Source organism: Musa acuminata, chromosome BXJ3-2, assembly GCF_036884655.1.
Source record: "Musa acuminata AAA Group cultivar baxijiao chromosome BXJ3-2, Cavendish_Baxijiao_AAA, whole genome shotgun sequence".
NCBI classification, from domain to species: Eukaryota; Viridiplantae; Streptophyta; class Magnoliopsida; order Zingiberales; family Musaceae; genus Musa; species Musa acuminata.
Window position 1 is genome coordinate 21,975,562 of NC_088350.1, and position 17,844 is coordinate 21,993,405.

At 36.9% G+C, this 17,844-nt stretch overlaps 1 protein-coding gene across 2 annotated transcripts; it reads left to right on the forward strand.

The window, feature by feature from the left end:
* Positions 1 to 452: 452 nt before the first annotated feature.
* LOC135631214 (sodium/hydrogen exchanger 3-like) lies at positions 453 to 17,832 on the forward strand. 2 transcript variants are annotated; one of them, XM_065138696.1, is made up of 14 exons: positions 453 to 808; positions 910 to 1,028; positions 2,482 to 2,579; positions 4,267 to 4,326; positions 4,420 to 4,466; positions 4,545 to 4,739; positions 5,263 to 5,309; positions 7,887 to 7,953; positions 10,762 to 10,862; positions 13,816 to 13,917; positions 14,443 to 14,581; positions 14,662 to 14,724; positions 14,803 to 14,877; positions 16,669 to 16,808. In XM_065138696.1, the coding sequence occupies exons 1-14, from the start codon at positions 632 to 634 to the stop codon at positions 16,669 to 16,671; spliced, it is 1,293 nt and encodes a 430-aa protein (XP_064994768.1). In that variant the 5' UTR covers positions 453 to 631; the 3' UTR covers positions 16,672 to 16,808. The 2 variants fall into 2 exon arrangements, with proteins under 2 accessions (XP_064994768.1, XP_064994767.1); XM_065138695.1 differs by having other exon boundaries at positions 455 to 808; positions 16,656 to 17,832.
* Positions 17,833 to 17,844: the final 12 nt, after the last annotated feature.

Sequence of the window (17,844 nt, forward strand, 5' to 3'; positions counted from 1 at the left end):
CATGATGTGCCGCACGAACCTTAAAGCACCTCACCGTTTGAGTGTACAAAGTTGGGAATGAATGCAATGGGATCCACCTGTAACATTTAATTTAAAATTTGTGAAATATGGATATAATGGGATTGACAAATTAAGCTAAAGTTGGTAGAGGAGAGCGACGAGATACTTTAAGATTCCCGTAATAACAGATGATATTGATGAATTGTAATCTGCAATGGATAAATTTTGGAAATAAAAATTCTACTTTTTGAGAAATTGATGCTCTCGTTTTCAAAAATTTTGATAAGAGGATTTTGTTTTTTTGTGAAAGATAATATTACCCATTTATTGTTCTTATTTTACTCATGTTCATCCTTTGTTGTCTGTCTCTGTCTCTATCTCTGGTAATCTCTACCCTCTCATCCATTACCCGATGTTTCTATCATCTATGTTTTTATTTTTGATGGAGAGGGCCGTAAGCCATGAATACGAACGGTCGTTCAAACGAGACGAAAGGTAAGTATATATCGCACTCTCGACCTGCCATTCCTTCTCTCTTTGCCGTGTCCTTCTCATCGATCTCTGCAAAAGCCAAACCCATGGCCACAGACCACGAGTCTCCTCCCATCACGCCTATCGCAGAGCCACTGCCATGGCCACCTCGACCCTGCTCTCCCTCCCCGCCTCCGACCTCCCGACGACCGCGGCCACCGCCTCGGTCGTGGTCTCCATCACCGTCTTCGTCGCCCTCCTCTGCGCCTGTCTCGTCATCGGTCACCTCCTCGAGGGCAGTCGCTGGGCCAACGAGTCCATCGCCTCCCTCCTCCTGGTTTGGCTTCCCGTCCCCTTCTCCTCTCCTGGTTTTAGAGCTGAGGCTTTGTAGCTTGGGGTCTGCTTTATTTACGCTCATGAGCTCATTCTTTCTTTTAGGGTTTGTGTGCTGGTCTTGTGATGCTGTTGGTTACCAAATGGAAGAGGTCCCGCATCCTCACGTTTGATGAGGAGCTGTTCTTCATATATCTGTTGCCTCCCATCATCTTCAACGCCGGGTATTTCCCCTTACTTTAGTATTTGATTCTTCTAATTGGTAGATTAGAACAACACGAGCATAAAAGAAAACCAAAGATGATCATTTCTACTGAAATTACTCAATTTTCTCATTCCTTTCTGCTATATATATATATATATATATATATATATATATATATATATATATATATATATAACTCATGATTATCAGGCACAAGTATATTTTTATCTATTGATGTAAATTTCTTCATGGTGAAAACATAGTCCGAAAGAAACTGAAGAACCGAGAGCACAATTTTTAATTTGGGACAGCACATTCTCTGCTGATACACTGTCAGCAGTGGTACACCCTCGTATGACATAATACTTCAATAATTATCTTTTCTTTCTAATCCTCCCTTCTCAATACCACTTCATACTGGTGTCAGCACAGAGACAGGACTCATACTGATGGCATTGCATATACTTGTGGCATGTGTCATGCCAGCAGCTAATTGGCACAATGGTTTGTGCATGGCAAGTAAAACATTTGGTTAAGAGCATATGTTCGTGAAAGAGCATGAGACTAAAAAGCAATTTATTTTTCTAAAAAGCCACTATATGCTGGTGTCAGCACAGTAATGACAGGATTCATAGCATTGCATATACTTGGTGCATGCATCATGTCAGCAGCTGATCGGCACAATGGTGAGTGCATGGCAAGTAAAAACAGTTGGTTAAATCATGTATTCATGGAAGAGCATGAGACTAAAAGCAATGGAATTTTCTCAAAAGCCACTACTTGCTGTTATCAGCACAGTGATGACAAGATTCATACTGATGGCACGGCACGGAGTTATGACATGCATCATGCCAGCAGCTGATCACGTAATGGTGTGTACATGCCAAGGAAAACACTGTTTAAGAGCATGTATCTGCAGAAGAGCATGAGACTAAAAATAATGGATTTTTTCTCAAGATTATACTTAGCAATATATGTGAATACCCTACTCTTTGACACCCAAGTCATAAAAACTTGGCATGCAACCTTATCGTGGAGTCAAAGTTAAATTTCATAAAAACTTGGCTGAAAAATGATGTGGTGAATGCTTCAAAAAAAGATAGCAATGAACTAGAGAAAAGATTCTTCAAAGTGATATGACTTAGTTAAGAGCAAAGACTTAATCAGGGTGTATCGTCGCACATATACTTATTCATGCTTGAATTTGAATTCTATTTGTGCAATATGACATGTCCTGAACTATATTTACATGCACTTGAGGGATTCTTAAGTGACTATTCACACAGGCACAGTTTTATCTACATGCAGAATTGGTGAGATTGAGATCGTTTACTTAATCTTACAAGTTAAATAACTTAATTTTCAGGTGTGCTACTTGCATAAGCGTTATTAAGCAAATACCAATTTCAGTGTCATGGTAGTTTTCTTTCTAGACAAATTTCTTCCCTTATCTGAGCCCAATTTATGTGCAGTTTTCAGGTCAAGAAAAAACAATTTTTTCGAAATTTCTCAACAATTCTACTGTTTGGTGTACTAGGAACACTAATATCCTTTTGCATCATCTCCACAGGTAAGAAGTGTTGTTTCTTAGAATGTCAACAAACTTAAATCTGGAACTCAGTTATTTTATGATTAATGCACATCCCCTCTCTCAATTTTCATTTTTTGATTTATATGTGAAGAGATGAAGGAACATTGTGAACCTACAATTTATTTGCATATTGTTTCTATTTAATGTACATCCCCTCGTGCACTGGGTACATCCTTTTTATTGTTTCTATTTGATATTAACATTACCTTCTTTGTCTAATACAACCTATATTATACTTTACTTTTATTATTTCTTTGGCATTACCTATGAGCTATCAAACATGGACACGATCTTGGAATTCTAGTAAGACATCTCCAATGGAACAAATCTTGAAAAGGTATGACACAAAAGGCCATAGACCCAACAATCAGTGGAGACCATTTTTCTCCATATATTAGTGTAGTTTTATGTTAGAGTACATACTTTAAATCAATGGATGTGTTATCTAAAAATCCCATTATTATGGCTTGTTTACATCTCATCCATAGCATTTCCACTATTATCAAGAAGAAACCAACATATCCTAATGATTCACATTTCACTTCTGTTATTTGCCTCCATTGGAAAAAATGGTGGAATATAACCCAACTTACAAATAAACCTCATTCAAAACATCAACTGACTCCTTTGCCTTTAGGCCAAGTACCTGTTAGTATAATTGTTTCTATCCTTTTTTGTGCCCATCAACTAATTTTCCAGTCTGTTGTATAATGAAGATGAACTTGGGAGTAGGAAATTGGTTTTTTGGCCTGTTCCTAGTGAGCATTGGATGACAAGAAGAGGAGACAGAAATATTCTAAACAGGAGGCATGGACAACTTAGAAAAAGTAGAGAAATTATTATGGGCATTTTTGTCCATATGTATAATGGTTTACTTCTGAAATGAACATTGATGCGATGCTATATACAGTAGAAATACTCTTAGTTATGTATTAAAAATATCTATAACCCTCTGTTTCAGGCACCCACAGAGTGATATATGGCATGTGCATGCACTAAATTGTTTCTTCATGTCTAAAACAGTGTATAGAAGCATGTTATTGTAATCTCTGCAATTGAACTTCATTCTGGAAACAGCTATAAATTATAATGCTTTTGTCATCGATCACCAGTTCTTTCAGTTGTGTCATCTAGGGTAGAGTATTCAATAGATTGGTCTATCATAGTGTCAAGTTCTGAACAATCTCCACAGAACTCGATATGGTATTTATGCAAATTAAGATTTTTTTCCTTTTTTTTCCTGTGAATTACCTTCCTTGTTTTATTGGTAGCAATTGCTTCTGCAGAAATTGAGTTAGTTTATACTAACATTTAACCATGGGTTTCATATCCATTTGTAGTAGTAGATGACTTGTATTTGTTTTATGGCATTTCATGTAGACAGAATTTTAGCTTTGAATTGCAAGAATGGTGTGAGTTTCAATCATATTGGTTGTGCCATATTATGGCTACATGAGATGCATCATTTGCTTGTGACAGTTGGCATGAACCACATGCCGTGTTAGGCTGGCTAGCAAGCATCATCTTGATGACAAGTTATTGGCGAGAGGCATGGTGAAAATTACATTCTTGATTGTCTCACCTTACCGTCAAGTACTGTTATGCAATGCAACTGACTTACAAAACTCTTTCATGTAAATTATAATAATTTTATTTTAATTAACAGGTTCATACTTTCTATTTAAGCAAATAGGCATTACATCCTTGAAGATACAACAGTACCTAGGTATGTCTCAAGTAATTTTCTTATTGGATTATATTTGCATTTTGTATTTAGTTTGCTTTTCCATTGTAACATTTGAAGTTAAATCACTTGTAGCTACTGGAGCTATATTCTCAGCCACTGACTCAGTGTGCACATTACAGGTACAACTACTATATATGAATCAACAACTTTCTTTTACCTCTGCTAGCTAATTCTTCTTTTCCCTTTTAATATAAAAGGTTCTCAACCAAGATGAAACACCCCTACTTTACAGTCTTGTGTTTGGGGAGGGAGTTGCTAATGATGCTACTTCAATTGTACTTTTCAATGCAGTCCAATCACTGAATCTCAGCCATGTTAAAGCCATGACTGCAATAAAGCTATTTGGAACCTTTCTTTATCTCTTCTTTACAAGCACTGCGCTTGGAGTAATGGTAAGTTTTAATTACAAAATGAAATTACTAATATGTTAATTCATGTATGTGGCATTGAGAAGTGTTGGCAACTATTTCAGTTTTGTCCTCGCCAGGTTATTGCATGATTTATCTCAGTGTTAATCTTTGTATAATGTAGAAATAGCAACTGACTTGACTCTTAGAATGAAGTTTCTTAACATTTCAAATAGAATGTATATTATCAAGTCATGAGGAATGTAGTTTCTTCAATCAGTTATTTGAGATCATGCTTTGTGATAGTTCCCCTTCCCAGTACCAGTCAGTTTTGTCCTCGCCAGGTTATTGCATGATTTATCTCAGTGTTAATCTTTGTATAATGTAGAAATAGCAACTGACTTGACTCTTAGAATGAAGTTTCTTAACATTTCAAATAGAATGTATATTATCAAGTCATGAGGAATGTAGTTTCTTCAATCAGTTATTTGAGATCATGCTTTGTGATAGTTCCCCTTCCCAGTACCAGTCATTCTTATTAAGATTACTTGTGCTTTGTACCTTTTAGATTGGACTCCTGAGTGCATATATCATAAAGAAATTGTACTTTGGAAGGTTAGTTTAGCAACTTCTCTTTTTAGATTCTTCTTGTACGAAGTGTGTTTGCACAACTGTTTTTGATTATTTTTTATAATTTCATATAATTTATTCGAAGTTTTTTTCTTTTCTCGCTTTTATCATGTTTTGCATAATTGTTGCATACATATTACCAAAACGAACTTCTAAACTAGGTAACTGAGTTCTGCTTAGGGAGATTGTCATGAACAGATTATGTTGATAAGCTAGTTTCTTGTTTAGGCAATAACTTTATAGATGGCACTTTTGGCTAGCTCTATGATTGTACATCTTAATTGGTTTTGTGTAGATTGATGGTTAGCAAAAGACAGTGGTCAAGTTATTGTGTGATGATATATTGATAAAATATTCAAAATGTATCATTAACTCTTGTTATTTAAACATCTAGTGAATATTTCTATCCGGTACCATGTCATATATGGCACAACATGAATTTTGAAGTGTCCTCTTTCATATGTTAGCTGAAAAAAGGTCTGTAATGTGACATGGTGATATCTATCTGCTTTTAGAGCACATTACAGTTCATAAATGTGTAAAATTGTGTATTGAAGAGACAAAGTAATAGCTGAATTTAGCTACGTTACATTTGGGTTGCATCTGTTTTGAACTTAGTGTCCCAATTGTTTGGATTTGAAAGTGTAAAAAATTGGCGATGGATATTAGTAGCCGTTTCTGAACATATGGAAAGGTCATTTATTGTGATGAAACACTTCTTTACTGATGAAAAGGCTTGTAGAGTTATGTCATCATAGTATTATACCTAGGTTGCATATCATGGAATTATTCATAGCTCCATGGATATGGGTGCTAGCTAGCATGGATGATGTAGACAAACACTTTTGCACTGTGCTGGTTGCTTGCTTCCACTTTGACAAAAATGAAATATATAAAGATGAAAACCTATGAATAATTATATGCATGTTAAATGATAAAACCACTGAAAACTATCCGGCAAGGACTATGGCTATTTCTTGGATATGACAAATTCTCATACTATATCTGTAGTTGTACCAGTCAGTATTAATGAGAATTAGGAACAAGCATTTAATCCATGAAAGGAATAAATTTTAGATTTTAGTATTTTAGATCTTATCAGAAAAAAATCATTGAAATTATCCACAATGATACCGATTTATCTATTGCTGGTAATGAGGATTATCCATTAAGCCAGTGATTTAAAAAGCGCTAGGCGCCAAAAGGCGCCAAGGTCCAAAAACGCCCGAGGCGCTAGGCGCTCGCCCGAGCGAAGCGAGGCGCTAAAATATAAAAATATAAAATATAATTAATAAATATAATTATTTAAAATTTTAAATAAAAATATAAAAATATAAAAATATATAATATAATTAATAAATATAATCACATTAATAGTATAAACCTGCTGACGGAGAAACGAGGAAGCAGCGGCGAGCGATGGCAGCAGCAGCGGCGAGCGGGGGCAGCGGTAGCAGCAGCGGCGAGCGACGGCAGCGGCAGCGGGAAAGGGAAAAGGGAGCGGAAGGCGCGAGCAGCGGGAGGCCTCGAGGGAGGCGCGAGCAGCGGGAAGGCTCGCGGGAGGGCTCGCAGGAGGCGAGAGGGCTCGCGGGAGGCGCGAGCAGCGGGAGGGCTCGCGGGAGGCGTGAGCAGTGGGAGGGCTCGAGGGAGGCGCGAGCAGCGGGAAGGCTCGCGGGAGGGCTCGCAGGAGGCGCGAGCAGCGGGAAGGCTCGCGGGAGGCGCGAGCAGCGGCAGCGGGAGCAGCGGCAGCGAGCGACGAGATCGAGATCGCGATCGGGATCGGGATCGAGAGCGCCAGCAGGTTAGTGTTGGGTTAGGGTTAGGGTTAGGGTTGGGGTTATATCGGTTTAGTTGGTTCGATTGAACCAACTAACAACCGAACCAGGACCGAACCAGACCTAAAATTCTGGTTTGGTCGCCTTGGTTTACCCAGGCGCTCGCCCGAAGCGCCCAGTACCTGGGCTCGGGCGAGCGCCCAGGCGGCGCCTGTTTGAAGCGCGCCGCCTGGGACATTAGCGAGGCGCTCGGGCCTCGCCTCGCCTCACCTCACCCGAGCGCCTAGGCGAGCGCCTTTTGCAATCACTGCATTAAGCCATATATAATAACTGCTTTATTTGCTCTAAACTATATTTTTTAAGTTCAAAAGTAATGCTAGTTAAATTCCTTTAGTCTCATTAAAAGGAAATGCACACATGATCATACCCTTTTCACTTTTTGTTTAGATATTTCATGCTTGGGTGGAAGTTGTTTCTACGTATTCTATCATGTTACTTATTTTAAGAGTTTTGTTTATTTTTGACTCTGTACTTTTTAGTCATCCAACTATAGGTATTAGTTACAATAAGAAACTTGTTTCAACTTTCAACCTAAATTTTCGACTGATCTCATCTCATGATAGTTTAAAAGGGTGTCAAGATCCATAGTTATTTCTCCAAACTCTTCATGTTTGTGTGCAGATATTTTTTAAGAAATAAAATATTGTATTATAAATATCGCATTCTTCGCTTGCAAGGAAGTCACTGTTGGTTCACTTGTTAATGAGGTGTATTTGATTTTATGTAGGCATTCTACAAACAGGGAAGTTGCAATTATGCTGCTATTGGCTTATCTTTCTTATATGATTGCTGAGGTATACATGGTTTATAATTTACTGTTTCCAATTAATCTTAGAAATATCTACTTTACTCTCAAGTCTTTATTTGACACTTGATGGTTATGGGAGGCATATACAGTCGTGTATATGGAAGGGTGTTCCTTAGTAGATGACACACTCTACTTTGCATTGCTGAAAGTAGCTACATCAACAATTAAAAAAGGCTTCTCTACTGTTTTGAGTAGTTTTGTTTCTTTTTATTTATTTTCTATAATGTCATATAATCTTGTATTAAGAATGCAGTATAAAATTTGGCTCATAAGGTGGACTTGAAAAAGCTTCAATATGAGCAAATGGGTGTCATTCTTGTCCTTAAACACAAAGGTTTAGAGCCATGTGGATCAGCTAAATAGATAACATTTCTCACCTTAAGTTGGTTGACCTGGTGAATGCTTCACATGGAAGGTGACTAGAGCGCTGAGGAATGGTTATAGTGTTTCTCAAGGATTGAAATATCGTATCGTATCGAAGTTTCGACATTCTCTCAGTATGGTACGGTACTGGATACTGAGCGGTATACAGTTCGGTATATATATATATATATATGTATACATATATATATGTATACATATATATATGTATACATATATATATATGTATACATATACATATACATATACATATATATAAGTAAAAAAAAAATTCGATGATGTTGCTTCGGCGACGTTGCCTCCCTTCTCCCCCACGCGAGCGTGACGTCGCCTCTCTCTCTCTCTCTCTCTCTCTCTCTATATATATATATATATATATATATATATATATATATTTAAAAAATGTGCGACGTCACCCTAGAAAAACGAGGCGATGTTGCCTTTATATATATATATATATATATATATATATATATATATATATATAAACCGGTACATACCGGTCCAACAATAAACCGGTACGTACCGGCCCGACAATAAACCCGTACTGGGCGATATCATTCGAAACTGTATACCTTGATGTTTCTCCCCAATTTTCATGTATTGCTACAGTCTAGAATTTTACTCATGGGTAGAGCAACTAATGTGATTAGAGTAATAGGGCAGCTAGAAACATGCTTGAATTTGGATTCCTTCAATTTAAAGATATTACATGCTTTTTTGTTCAACTCAAGGGACATTTTAATAAGTTTGAGACATTTCTTATTCCACTTTGAAGTTGTATCTGTGGTCTATTAACTTTCATGAGATAGAATAAGGTTGTAATTATTATCCTAGGCTATTGTCTTGTTAATTTTTCAATTACCTATTTGGACCTTCTCTTAAGACCAGATAAATGTCAAATTGGTTGCCAATAAATTTATAACTCCAAGACTAGGTTGATGGCGGAAATTTTGGCTCTTTTATCTGCATGAAAGTTGTTTTTTTCTTAATTCAGTGCTTTTGAGCATACTACTTCATTTTATGATTGTTTTCATTCCATTCAATTGGTTCTAATTGATTGGCTTCTAAAGACAGTTGAACTCAGATCTTTTCATGGAAGGAAAAGTGGAAATCAGGAGGTACAAGAGGGTGCAAGAATGAATATCAGAGAGAATTATGGTTTTTTTTGACTTAGAAGAGTTAAATACAGCTTTCCAGGGAAATAATGATGGATGCTTATCAATCTGGAAGAAGTGTTGTGGAGGGTTTTAAAATGGCCCAAGCTAAGTGTTCACTGATAACGTTGCGTATTTGTACAATGAAAATAGAGAATCTCATTTCTCATTGGACAGGCATAATTAGCTGTAAGTTTCAGACTTCAAGTGTGGCACTGAATTTGTTACGGAAATGGTGAATGAATCAGATTTTGGGTTGTTTGCAGCAAGGATATAGGCCTTTATAATCAGAGTATGTAGGAGTTGCCTCTGAATTTTTGAAATTACTGATATCAGAAAAATTTTGAATCAAGTCATGCACTCGTGTTTGCAGTCCATCTGTTATAAATTTACCTCAATTTTCAGCAATTTTAGGAACTATTTAACATCTTGAACGAGTGAAAGAATTGTTTGGAGATGGGATACTTCAGAATAGTCCTCTGTTGCTTCCTTCTCAAACTCCAATTTTTCATCGGAAGCCTTTATTCTTATTCTAAAGCTTTTCAATCCAATGTAGTATAATATAGTTGAATTCTTGATAATAGAATCCCCTCATGGCAGATTTCAGGGAAAAAGAGATGGAAAATTGATCTTATGGATTCTCTAATGATCCTTATGACTGACCAGCCACATACCATTGAAACATCTTTTGCTAAGAAAGTCTCGAGGTGAATTTATATGATTTGGACAAAAAGTATTACCCTTAAGGTCGCTATCTTGGATGCTTGGGTGAAGAGGATAGATAAATGGAGGTGTTGCTGGATTATGAGAGCTGCTGGTGAATATAGAAGAAAGTAATGAGAGAAGTTTTGAGAAATCACTAGTCTTGCATATACTCTAGAAACTTCCATTAGTCAGTCCAGGGAGAATCATTATTCCTAGCAGTCATCCAGTGACTATCCTATCTGTGTAATCTCTTTTTTGCTTTCATCATCTATTTCATTGTTTTTGTGTTATGAACTTATGATCTCAATATGCATCATGATTTGTGCCATTGGCAAAAGCTTTTTTCTGCACTAGATCTAGAGATAGTAACGATGGTATACAGCTAATGTAGATAATATACCTAAAGCATACTCAATCACTTCACATTTCTACCTTTTTAATTCTTTAAAGTTTTAAAGTAATATACCCTAATGTTGCCTAGATATATTTTGTCCCAGGTCAATTTATTGGTTTCTTCCAGAACATAACTGATGTATTCTTTTATGTGGCAGCTCCTTTCTCTCAGTGGAATATTGACCATCTTCTTCTGTGGAATCATCATGTCACACTACACATGGCATAATGTTACTGAACGGTCAAGAATAACAACTAGGTAAAGGATGTTCTCAATTTGAACATAGTCTTCATTATGCTAAATTGGTTACATGTTCCCTTAATCCAGATTTGGCATGAGAAAACTAGTGATTACTTACAAATGAGATAGTATATAGCATAGTTTCAAATAGCGATGAGTATGATGCTTACTGACTGGTATTTATGATCCAACAAAGGTTCAGTATCGGTAGGTAACTTTTTTATCAATTTTTGGATTGCTACCGGGTAGTGTAGGTTGTCTTCCACCTGTTATATTGGTACCATACCGGTCATCCACCTAAATGATATTGGACGTTGATTTAAATCCTTGGTATGTAGTATATGTCTGATCAATATAAGCAAGAGAGAATAAGTTGTTATTTAGTACTGCTTTATTAGTTGATCAAACTTATTTTATAGAATTCTTTGTTGAATGTGATAAGACTGTAAAATAATGCTTGCAGTTTAGAAATCTAACTCAGAATTAAATTATATGCAACACATGGGATGTACATTAAGATTTCAACTGAATCATCATTTGAAGCACCATAATTAAAACTTCAATCTTCTATGCAAGGTGTTAAACCTATTTTTTCTGGTCTTGATGGTTCTCTAAAATAGGGCAATGAAAAGATTTATTTGTTCAAATGAAAGAATATTTGGATGATGAAACATACTGTTAAAAGTGAAGCATAAAATCTCCATGACACTTGGATCAAAAGACATTGGTCAAAAGCTACAGGTTCAATATGACAAAGCTTTGGAAGTTTCAAGAGGTATCTATCTGATTTCACAAGACAAAGTGAAGGTCTACAAGGACTACCAATATGTAGAAGTAGAACACATATTTGCAGTAAGCTGCACAAAGGCTGTACATTTGACAAATATGGTTTTCGATGGATAAGAAGTGATCCAGAGTATATTAAAAGCGCACGATTAGAGGATATTGTCACTTATTAGATCTTATTCTTATGTGGCTTGTCAGATGTTACAGGATAGATTGGATCCAATCGGAATCCCTCTCAAGTCAATCAAGCTAACCAGCCTCAAAAGATAGAAGCCGTGAGGACTTCTTAATTTCAAGATATGTGTTTACAGCTCTTTAGATGATTGGTGTGGGAGGTCACAATCCAATCGCATTGATTACTAATCCATTAACTTGATAGGACTGAATCATTTGATCCAAAATGCTTGGACTTAAATCAATAGTATTAAGCGTATCTAGTCTTATAAATCAACTCGATTCTCCTTCCACTTCAAATATAAAACCAAACTGAGGTGTTACAATCTCTCTTACTAAAGGTTCTTAAACTTAGCCCATAACTAAGCCTTAGTATACCATACATGAGGCTCTTGCTCAGTGGCAGTTCCATATTATGATGTATCTCTAGCCTTTTATCCATGATACGCCTTACCTATTTGCATCTCATAGTGATCTTAATTTCAGATTCGGAACCCAAACTTGTGCTAGCCTGGATCAAATCATACCGGGCAGTATAGCGAACCTTGCTGTCACTATGCCTAATACTATATCTACTCTGTTATATTTGTCATGACCAGATCCATCTTAATAAGATAGTTGACTCATTAACTTAATAGGTCTGCAACTATATAGCCAAAAATCTCCTTTTACTTTCAATGTGGAACCAGACAGGAGTGTTGCATGGAAATACTTACAGATAAAATCTGTCCTAATCAAGAAGGGAAAAGGAATCAAACAGTTCTGCTTTAAAACTTGCAGTCTAGACAAAATGTATAGGCAACCCACATGGACATTTGTACAGTCTGCATAGATACGTTTGTTGGCTCTGCCTTTGGTTATGGTTAAAGGAAAACCTCCAAATAAGAAGATAACAGCATGGTTAATTGAGAATTATTCTTACATTATTATCTAAGCATATTATTTTATTAACTAATAGAGATTCATGAACATGTTTCTATTGGTAACATGATTAGGAGTTTGGGACATTAATAGCACTATAAAAATATTGTGTTTTCTCTTGTTCTTCCTTGAGGGGTCTATTCACCTCAAATTGAAGGATTCCACAATAGGAGGGTCATATCCTATCATTTGGTATTAGCTTGAGGTAAATAAGCAACTTCCCACATTTCTTTACAACATCTTCATGGCTGAAGAATTGCCTTGGGTAATTGCCCTTCATGCATGATGTACAGTTATTGTAACTAGAAGTAATTATAAAGATCTGAGATGTCTTTAGAATAAGAAAAACATCAACTAAAGGATGAATCCAGTACACTAGGTTTCTCTCAACGCTGGGTATGGGAGAGTAAATATTTGCAGCTTTATCTTATATAAAGAGGTTGTTTCCACAACTCAAATTTGATTATCTAGGTCTCAAAGGAACAATCTTACCAGGCCCACCCCTGAGACAAAATAATTAATTGTTCATCTAAATTACTTATTTAACCAAGGTCTGCCATACCGAATCGTACCGCTCGGTACGGGCGGTACGTACCGGTCCGACAGGCCAGCGGTACGTGGACCGCCCAGTACCGGTCCGCACTGCAGTAGTGCACTGTAGCAATGCACTGTATCAGTGCTACAGTACTCGATACACCTGAGTGTACCGCTCGGTACACCGTACCATACCGGTACCGAGCCCAGGTCAAAATACCGGTATGGTACAGTATTACGAACCTTGTATTTAACATAAAGTTCTTATTTAATGCATAAAACACTAAGGTTAAACTAATTTACTAAACCTGTATATTTCAAACATACTTATCAATAATCTGTTTATCCTGAGACCGTGCAACTCTTTGTAACATCTTTATTTATACTTGCAGAATGAAATGCATTTTCTTTGCCTTCTGCATATTTATTTTGCACATGCATCTCCCATGAAAAGGTCATTAGAAATATAATTATTTCTGCATCATATCCATTTATAAGCTTTTTTTGTGCTGCAAATACATGAAACCTAAGTTCTGTTTTTGTTATGCTGACACAGGCATGCATTTGCAGCAATGTCATTCATTTCAGAAACTTTCATATTTCTCTATGTTGGTATGGATGCTTTGGACATTGACAAGTGGAAAAGAAGTGATGCTAGGTAGGGAAATTACTGAAATGTGTTCCAATAGTACTAGTTTATACTGCTTCTCATAATAAAATATATCTAATGTTTGAATAATACATTTTGTTTCAAATTTTTTGGATATAAACATTAAGAAGCTATGTCATCTCTTTCTTTTTCTCTTCCTTTCATGTGCCCTCTTTCCCTTCCCTCTTCCACCATCTACTCCTCCCCACCGTATCCCGCCACCACCGCCTTGCCTCAGTAGTTTACTATCTCCTCCCGTCCAGGTCACCATTTCCTTCTGCTACCAATAGTCTACTCCTCTGCCTCTTCCTCCTCCCCTCCTCTCCTTTCTCCCTGGTCCTGGTTGACCAAATATCAGCACCGAACCAAGATGGAGGCTTATGACCACATGCACTAATGCGGTGGCATATGTGGCTGCATAGCCTGTTTTTGGAACATCTTCGTGACCATTTATGCATTATGTCGTATAAAATTCAGTGACATCCATATAAATGTTCTGGGAAAATCTCATATTTGTCACACTTTTTTGCTCAGTGTAGGAACAACAGTTGCTGCTAGTGGAACGTTGTTTGCTTTGGTTATGGTTGGAAGAGCTATATTTGTCTTCTCATTAGCAAATTTTGCAAATTTTTTTAGACATGCATCTGATGCTAAGATTGACCTTCGGCAGCAGGTATCTACCATGCGTTAATTTGATCACTTAACATGAATATGATACTGTTCAAATGCTTTCTAATGTTAACTTTCATTCAGTTTGTAATATGGTGGGCTGGCTTAATGAGAGGTTCTGTCACCATTGCTTTATCATACAACCAGGTTTTGCCTTGATCACTATACTTTCTACATTCACTTGGTGATGGTTCCTTGAGTCATACCCTGCTTTTTTGGTTGTAGTTTTCAACAAGTTCATCCAAAGAGGGAGCATTCATGATAACTAATTCAATCGTTGTAGTGCTCTTCAGTACTGTGGTATGCCTGCAACATCACCCTGCCATATAATTTCCATGATTCATTTATGAGAGTTTCTAATTTGATGTCTGATCAGTTTTATCTATTTTTAATTTTGGTCTTAGTTCAACAAAAGAAGTAATCCTCTGCTTAGATTAGTCTATCATGCTTATACTGTCATAGTTATTGTAAAGTTACCTAAATTATTTTTTTTTCCGTCTTTTGTTGTCTAAATGGGACAAATTTAAGCATGAATATTGAATAATATCAAAGCAGTTGTGGGAGGACTGCAAGGTGTTCTACTTTGGGAAATAAAGGACCAAAGAAGAGGAAATAATACATGATAGTTCTTCTCACTCCTGAAACATTGACTAACTCTTCAGAGTTCAGATGATGAAATCAATTTAGGCCTTGTGTTGAAGAGATTTGACATATCAAAATGGCTATAGAACTACTGATCACTGTCAATTGAATAGAGATTCATACTCAAAAGTCAAAACAAAAGACTGCTTGCATCTCCATTGATTCTTTGTTCCTTCTTTCTTACATAGTGGAGGCAATGAACTACGATAAGGTGTAACCATTAGTCTCTGATTTGTCTATTTAGTCAACAAGTGACATCATTCTCTAAACACCAGTTGATCAAATGATTAATGCTAGATTTACCAATTGAAGCTAATTTTTATATTTTGTATATATACGAGAAAATATGATAGGTTTCCTTGACAAATTTGATTATAAATCTTATGTTACTTTCTTTTAATAGAGAAATTGAACAAGCCTGCTAATTCTTTTTCATTGGGAAAATAACATGAACTACATAAGTGGCTTTCTAAGGGGGAGATAAATAAAGTATAAAAAGAAGAAAATAGGTGCAAACAGGAGAACAAATCAAGGAGAAAATGAATAAACCTACATCGGGAAGAGTACATACGAAGTGTTCTCTCTCGTTAGCAAGGGAGAACCTTGTCCATGATGTCTTCTTTGACTTTGGAAGTACTGCAGGTCCAATCGAGAACAATTCTGTTGCTGTGATTCTTCTCATAGCTATAAAAATATTATCGAACCTAATTTTTGGCAGGTATAATCTTCTTCAATATCCAATAAAAATCCATATTATCTCATGTCTTGACATGGAAACACAAATGGATTAAAATTGAACATATAAAGCTCTAATGTGAACAAACTCTTACAGTCCAATATTTTGATGAAATTTTTTGTTCAACATGCACGTTTAAACTCCTTGTATTCCATAGTGGCACATCTTCTTTTTAAATTTCCTGTGGCTCTTCTTCCGAAATGCTTAGTATGAGCAGCTATGTAATTGAACAGCTAATAAGCAAACAACTTTTTGTGAAAGAATCAATTTCTCTTAATAGTAGAATATATAATTAAGCATTGTTTCAAGCACGTCTGTTTACAAAGATAGACGTCGGCTTGTACTTGCATCGTATGTGGCCACTGGAGCAGCTTGTAAGAAGTATGAACAAGTTTTTCTTATGTGTATATGTGGATCTAGATGCGTAGATGTGGTAGTTGAAAGTTCTGAGAAATTATTTTCTCTAAGCATCATATTCAATATCTAAAAAAAAAAAATCACCTTCTTCAATATAGAAATGTTGACTTTTTTGTACTTGCCAACCACTTCTTATATCTTCTAGGTGCTATATTGATTGTTTGATGCTTTTCTGTTCTTGACTTCATGAGTTCATAGTCACACTAGACAATAATATGTAGAGATAACCTAATAGCACTTTGTTTCGACTTTGCTATCAATTTGAAGCTGACCATCTGAATAGGTTTTTGGATCAGTGACAAAGCCTTTAATCAAAGCTGCGCTGTGCCATAACTGGACTTCAACAAACGGCGAAGACGCTCACTTGTCGAGCCTGGAAGATATTAACATCCTATTTCCTGATAATTGCAGAACCAGCAGCAATGACACCAGCCATGCAAATCCCAGGAGCAGCCTTGGCATGCTGATAATGCATCCCACCTCGACCATTCACTACTTATGGAGAAGGTTTGATGACAGGCATATGAGACCTGTTTTTGGTGGGCGCGGTTTCGTCCCACTTCTTTCATCTTCCACACTCACTTCCCCAGAGGGGGCTGATGGTGTTTAAGTCATCGTTCTTCTTCTTAACAATTATTTGATAATATTCTCAGAATATATAAAAAAAACAAGTAGCTATTTACTTATATAAATTGATTTGATAAAGCTCTCCTGGTAATAATAATACTTGCTAGTATAAGCATGTCGACATTTAGATTTAGTACTTCTGCAGCTGCTTTTGCTTATGTCAGAACACTTGGAAGGAAGAATGTTTCTTGTACAGTGATATGTATAATATCGATTTAATATTTTGAGTAATGCGTGATGTACTATGTCAAGTGAGCAGTATGCATGTGTGTGAAAGGAATCTCCCGAGAATCGATTCCTGTGCTGACCAAACCTCTTATTCCTGAGACAAAACATAAAATAAGGTACAAGCAAGCGTACTATGAGGATGCGTTTGATCAATCATGTATGTCATCTCTTACCCTCTATTCTCGTTAGAGTCAATGAGGTCTCAAATTGAGGCTCAAATTAGTCCTCGCTTGAAATCTATGGTGTACCCCATCGCGCTCCCATGATCAAGCATGTGAGAGGATGCAGGATCCATCGATGGTGACCAATGACCCGTGACAGGTGACACTGCGGAAAGAGGCCAATTCCGAAGTGCACGAAACAAAAGCCACGAGACAAACGCCCGACATGTCGGCGTCATTGAATGTAGATACGTGCAGAATCCACATGTCGTCCAATGGCGACAGGTTACGTGGCCACACGAGGGATTAAATGTGGCCTTAGCCAGGCGGATTACCAGCTTCGCCCGCAGTTTTTCCCGTGGGTCCCGCTGCGGGACCCGACGGCGATAGGTCCGGATGCACGTGGATAAGCAACCTCGACCGGCGTGCACTTGTCTACGTGCATGGAGGGGGAGT

Bases quoted from the DNA above. Each gene is read 5' to 3' on its own strand.
- LOC135631214 (XM_065138695.1), top strand. From the start codon at position 632: ATGGCCACCTCGACCCTGCTCTCCCTCCCCGCCTCCGACCTCCCGACG. The intron at 1,029-2,481 runs GTATTTCCCCTT...ATTTATGTGCAG, and splicing joins CCCATCATCTTCAACGCCGG to TTTTCAGGTCAAGAAAAAAC. The intron at 14,725-14,802 runs GTTTTGCCTTGA...TTTTGGTTGTAG, and splicing joins TTGCTTTATCATACAACCAG to TTTTCAACAAGTTCATCCAA.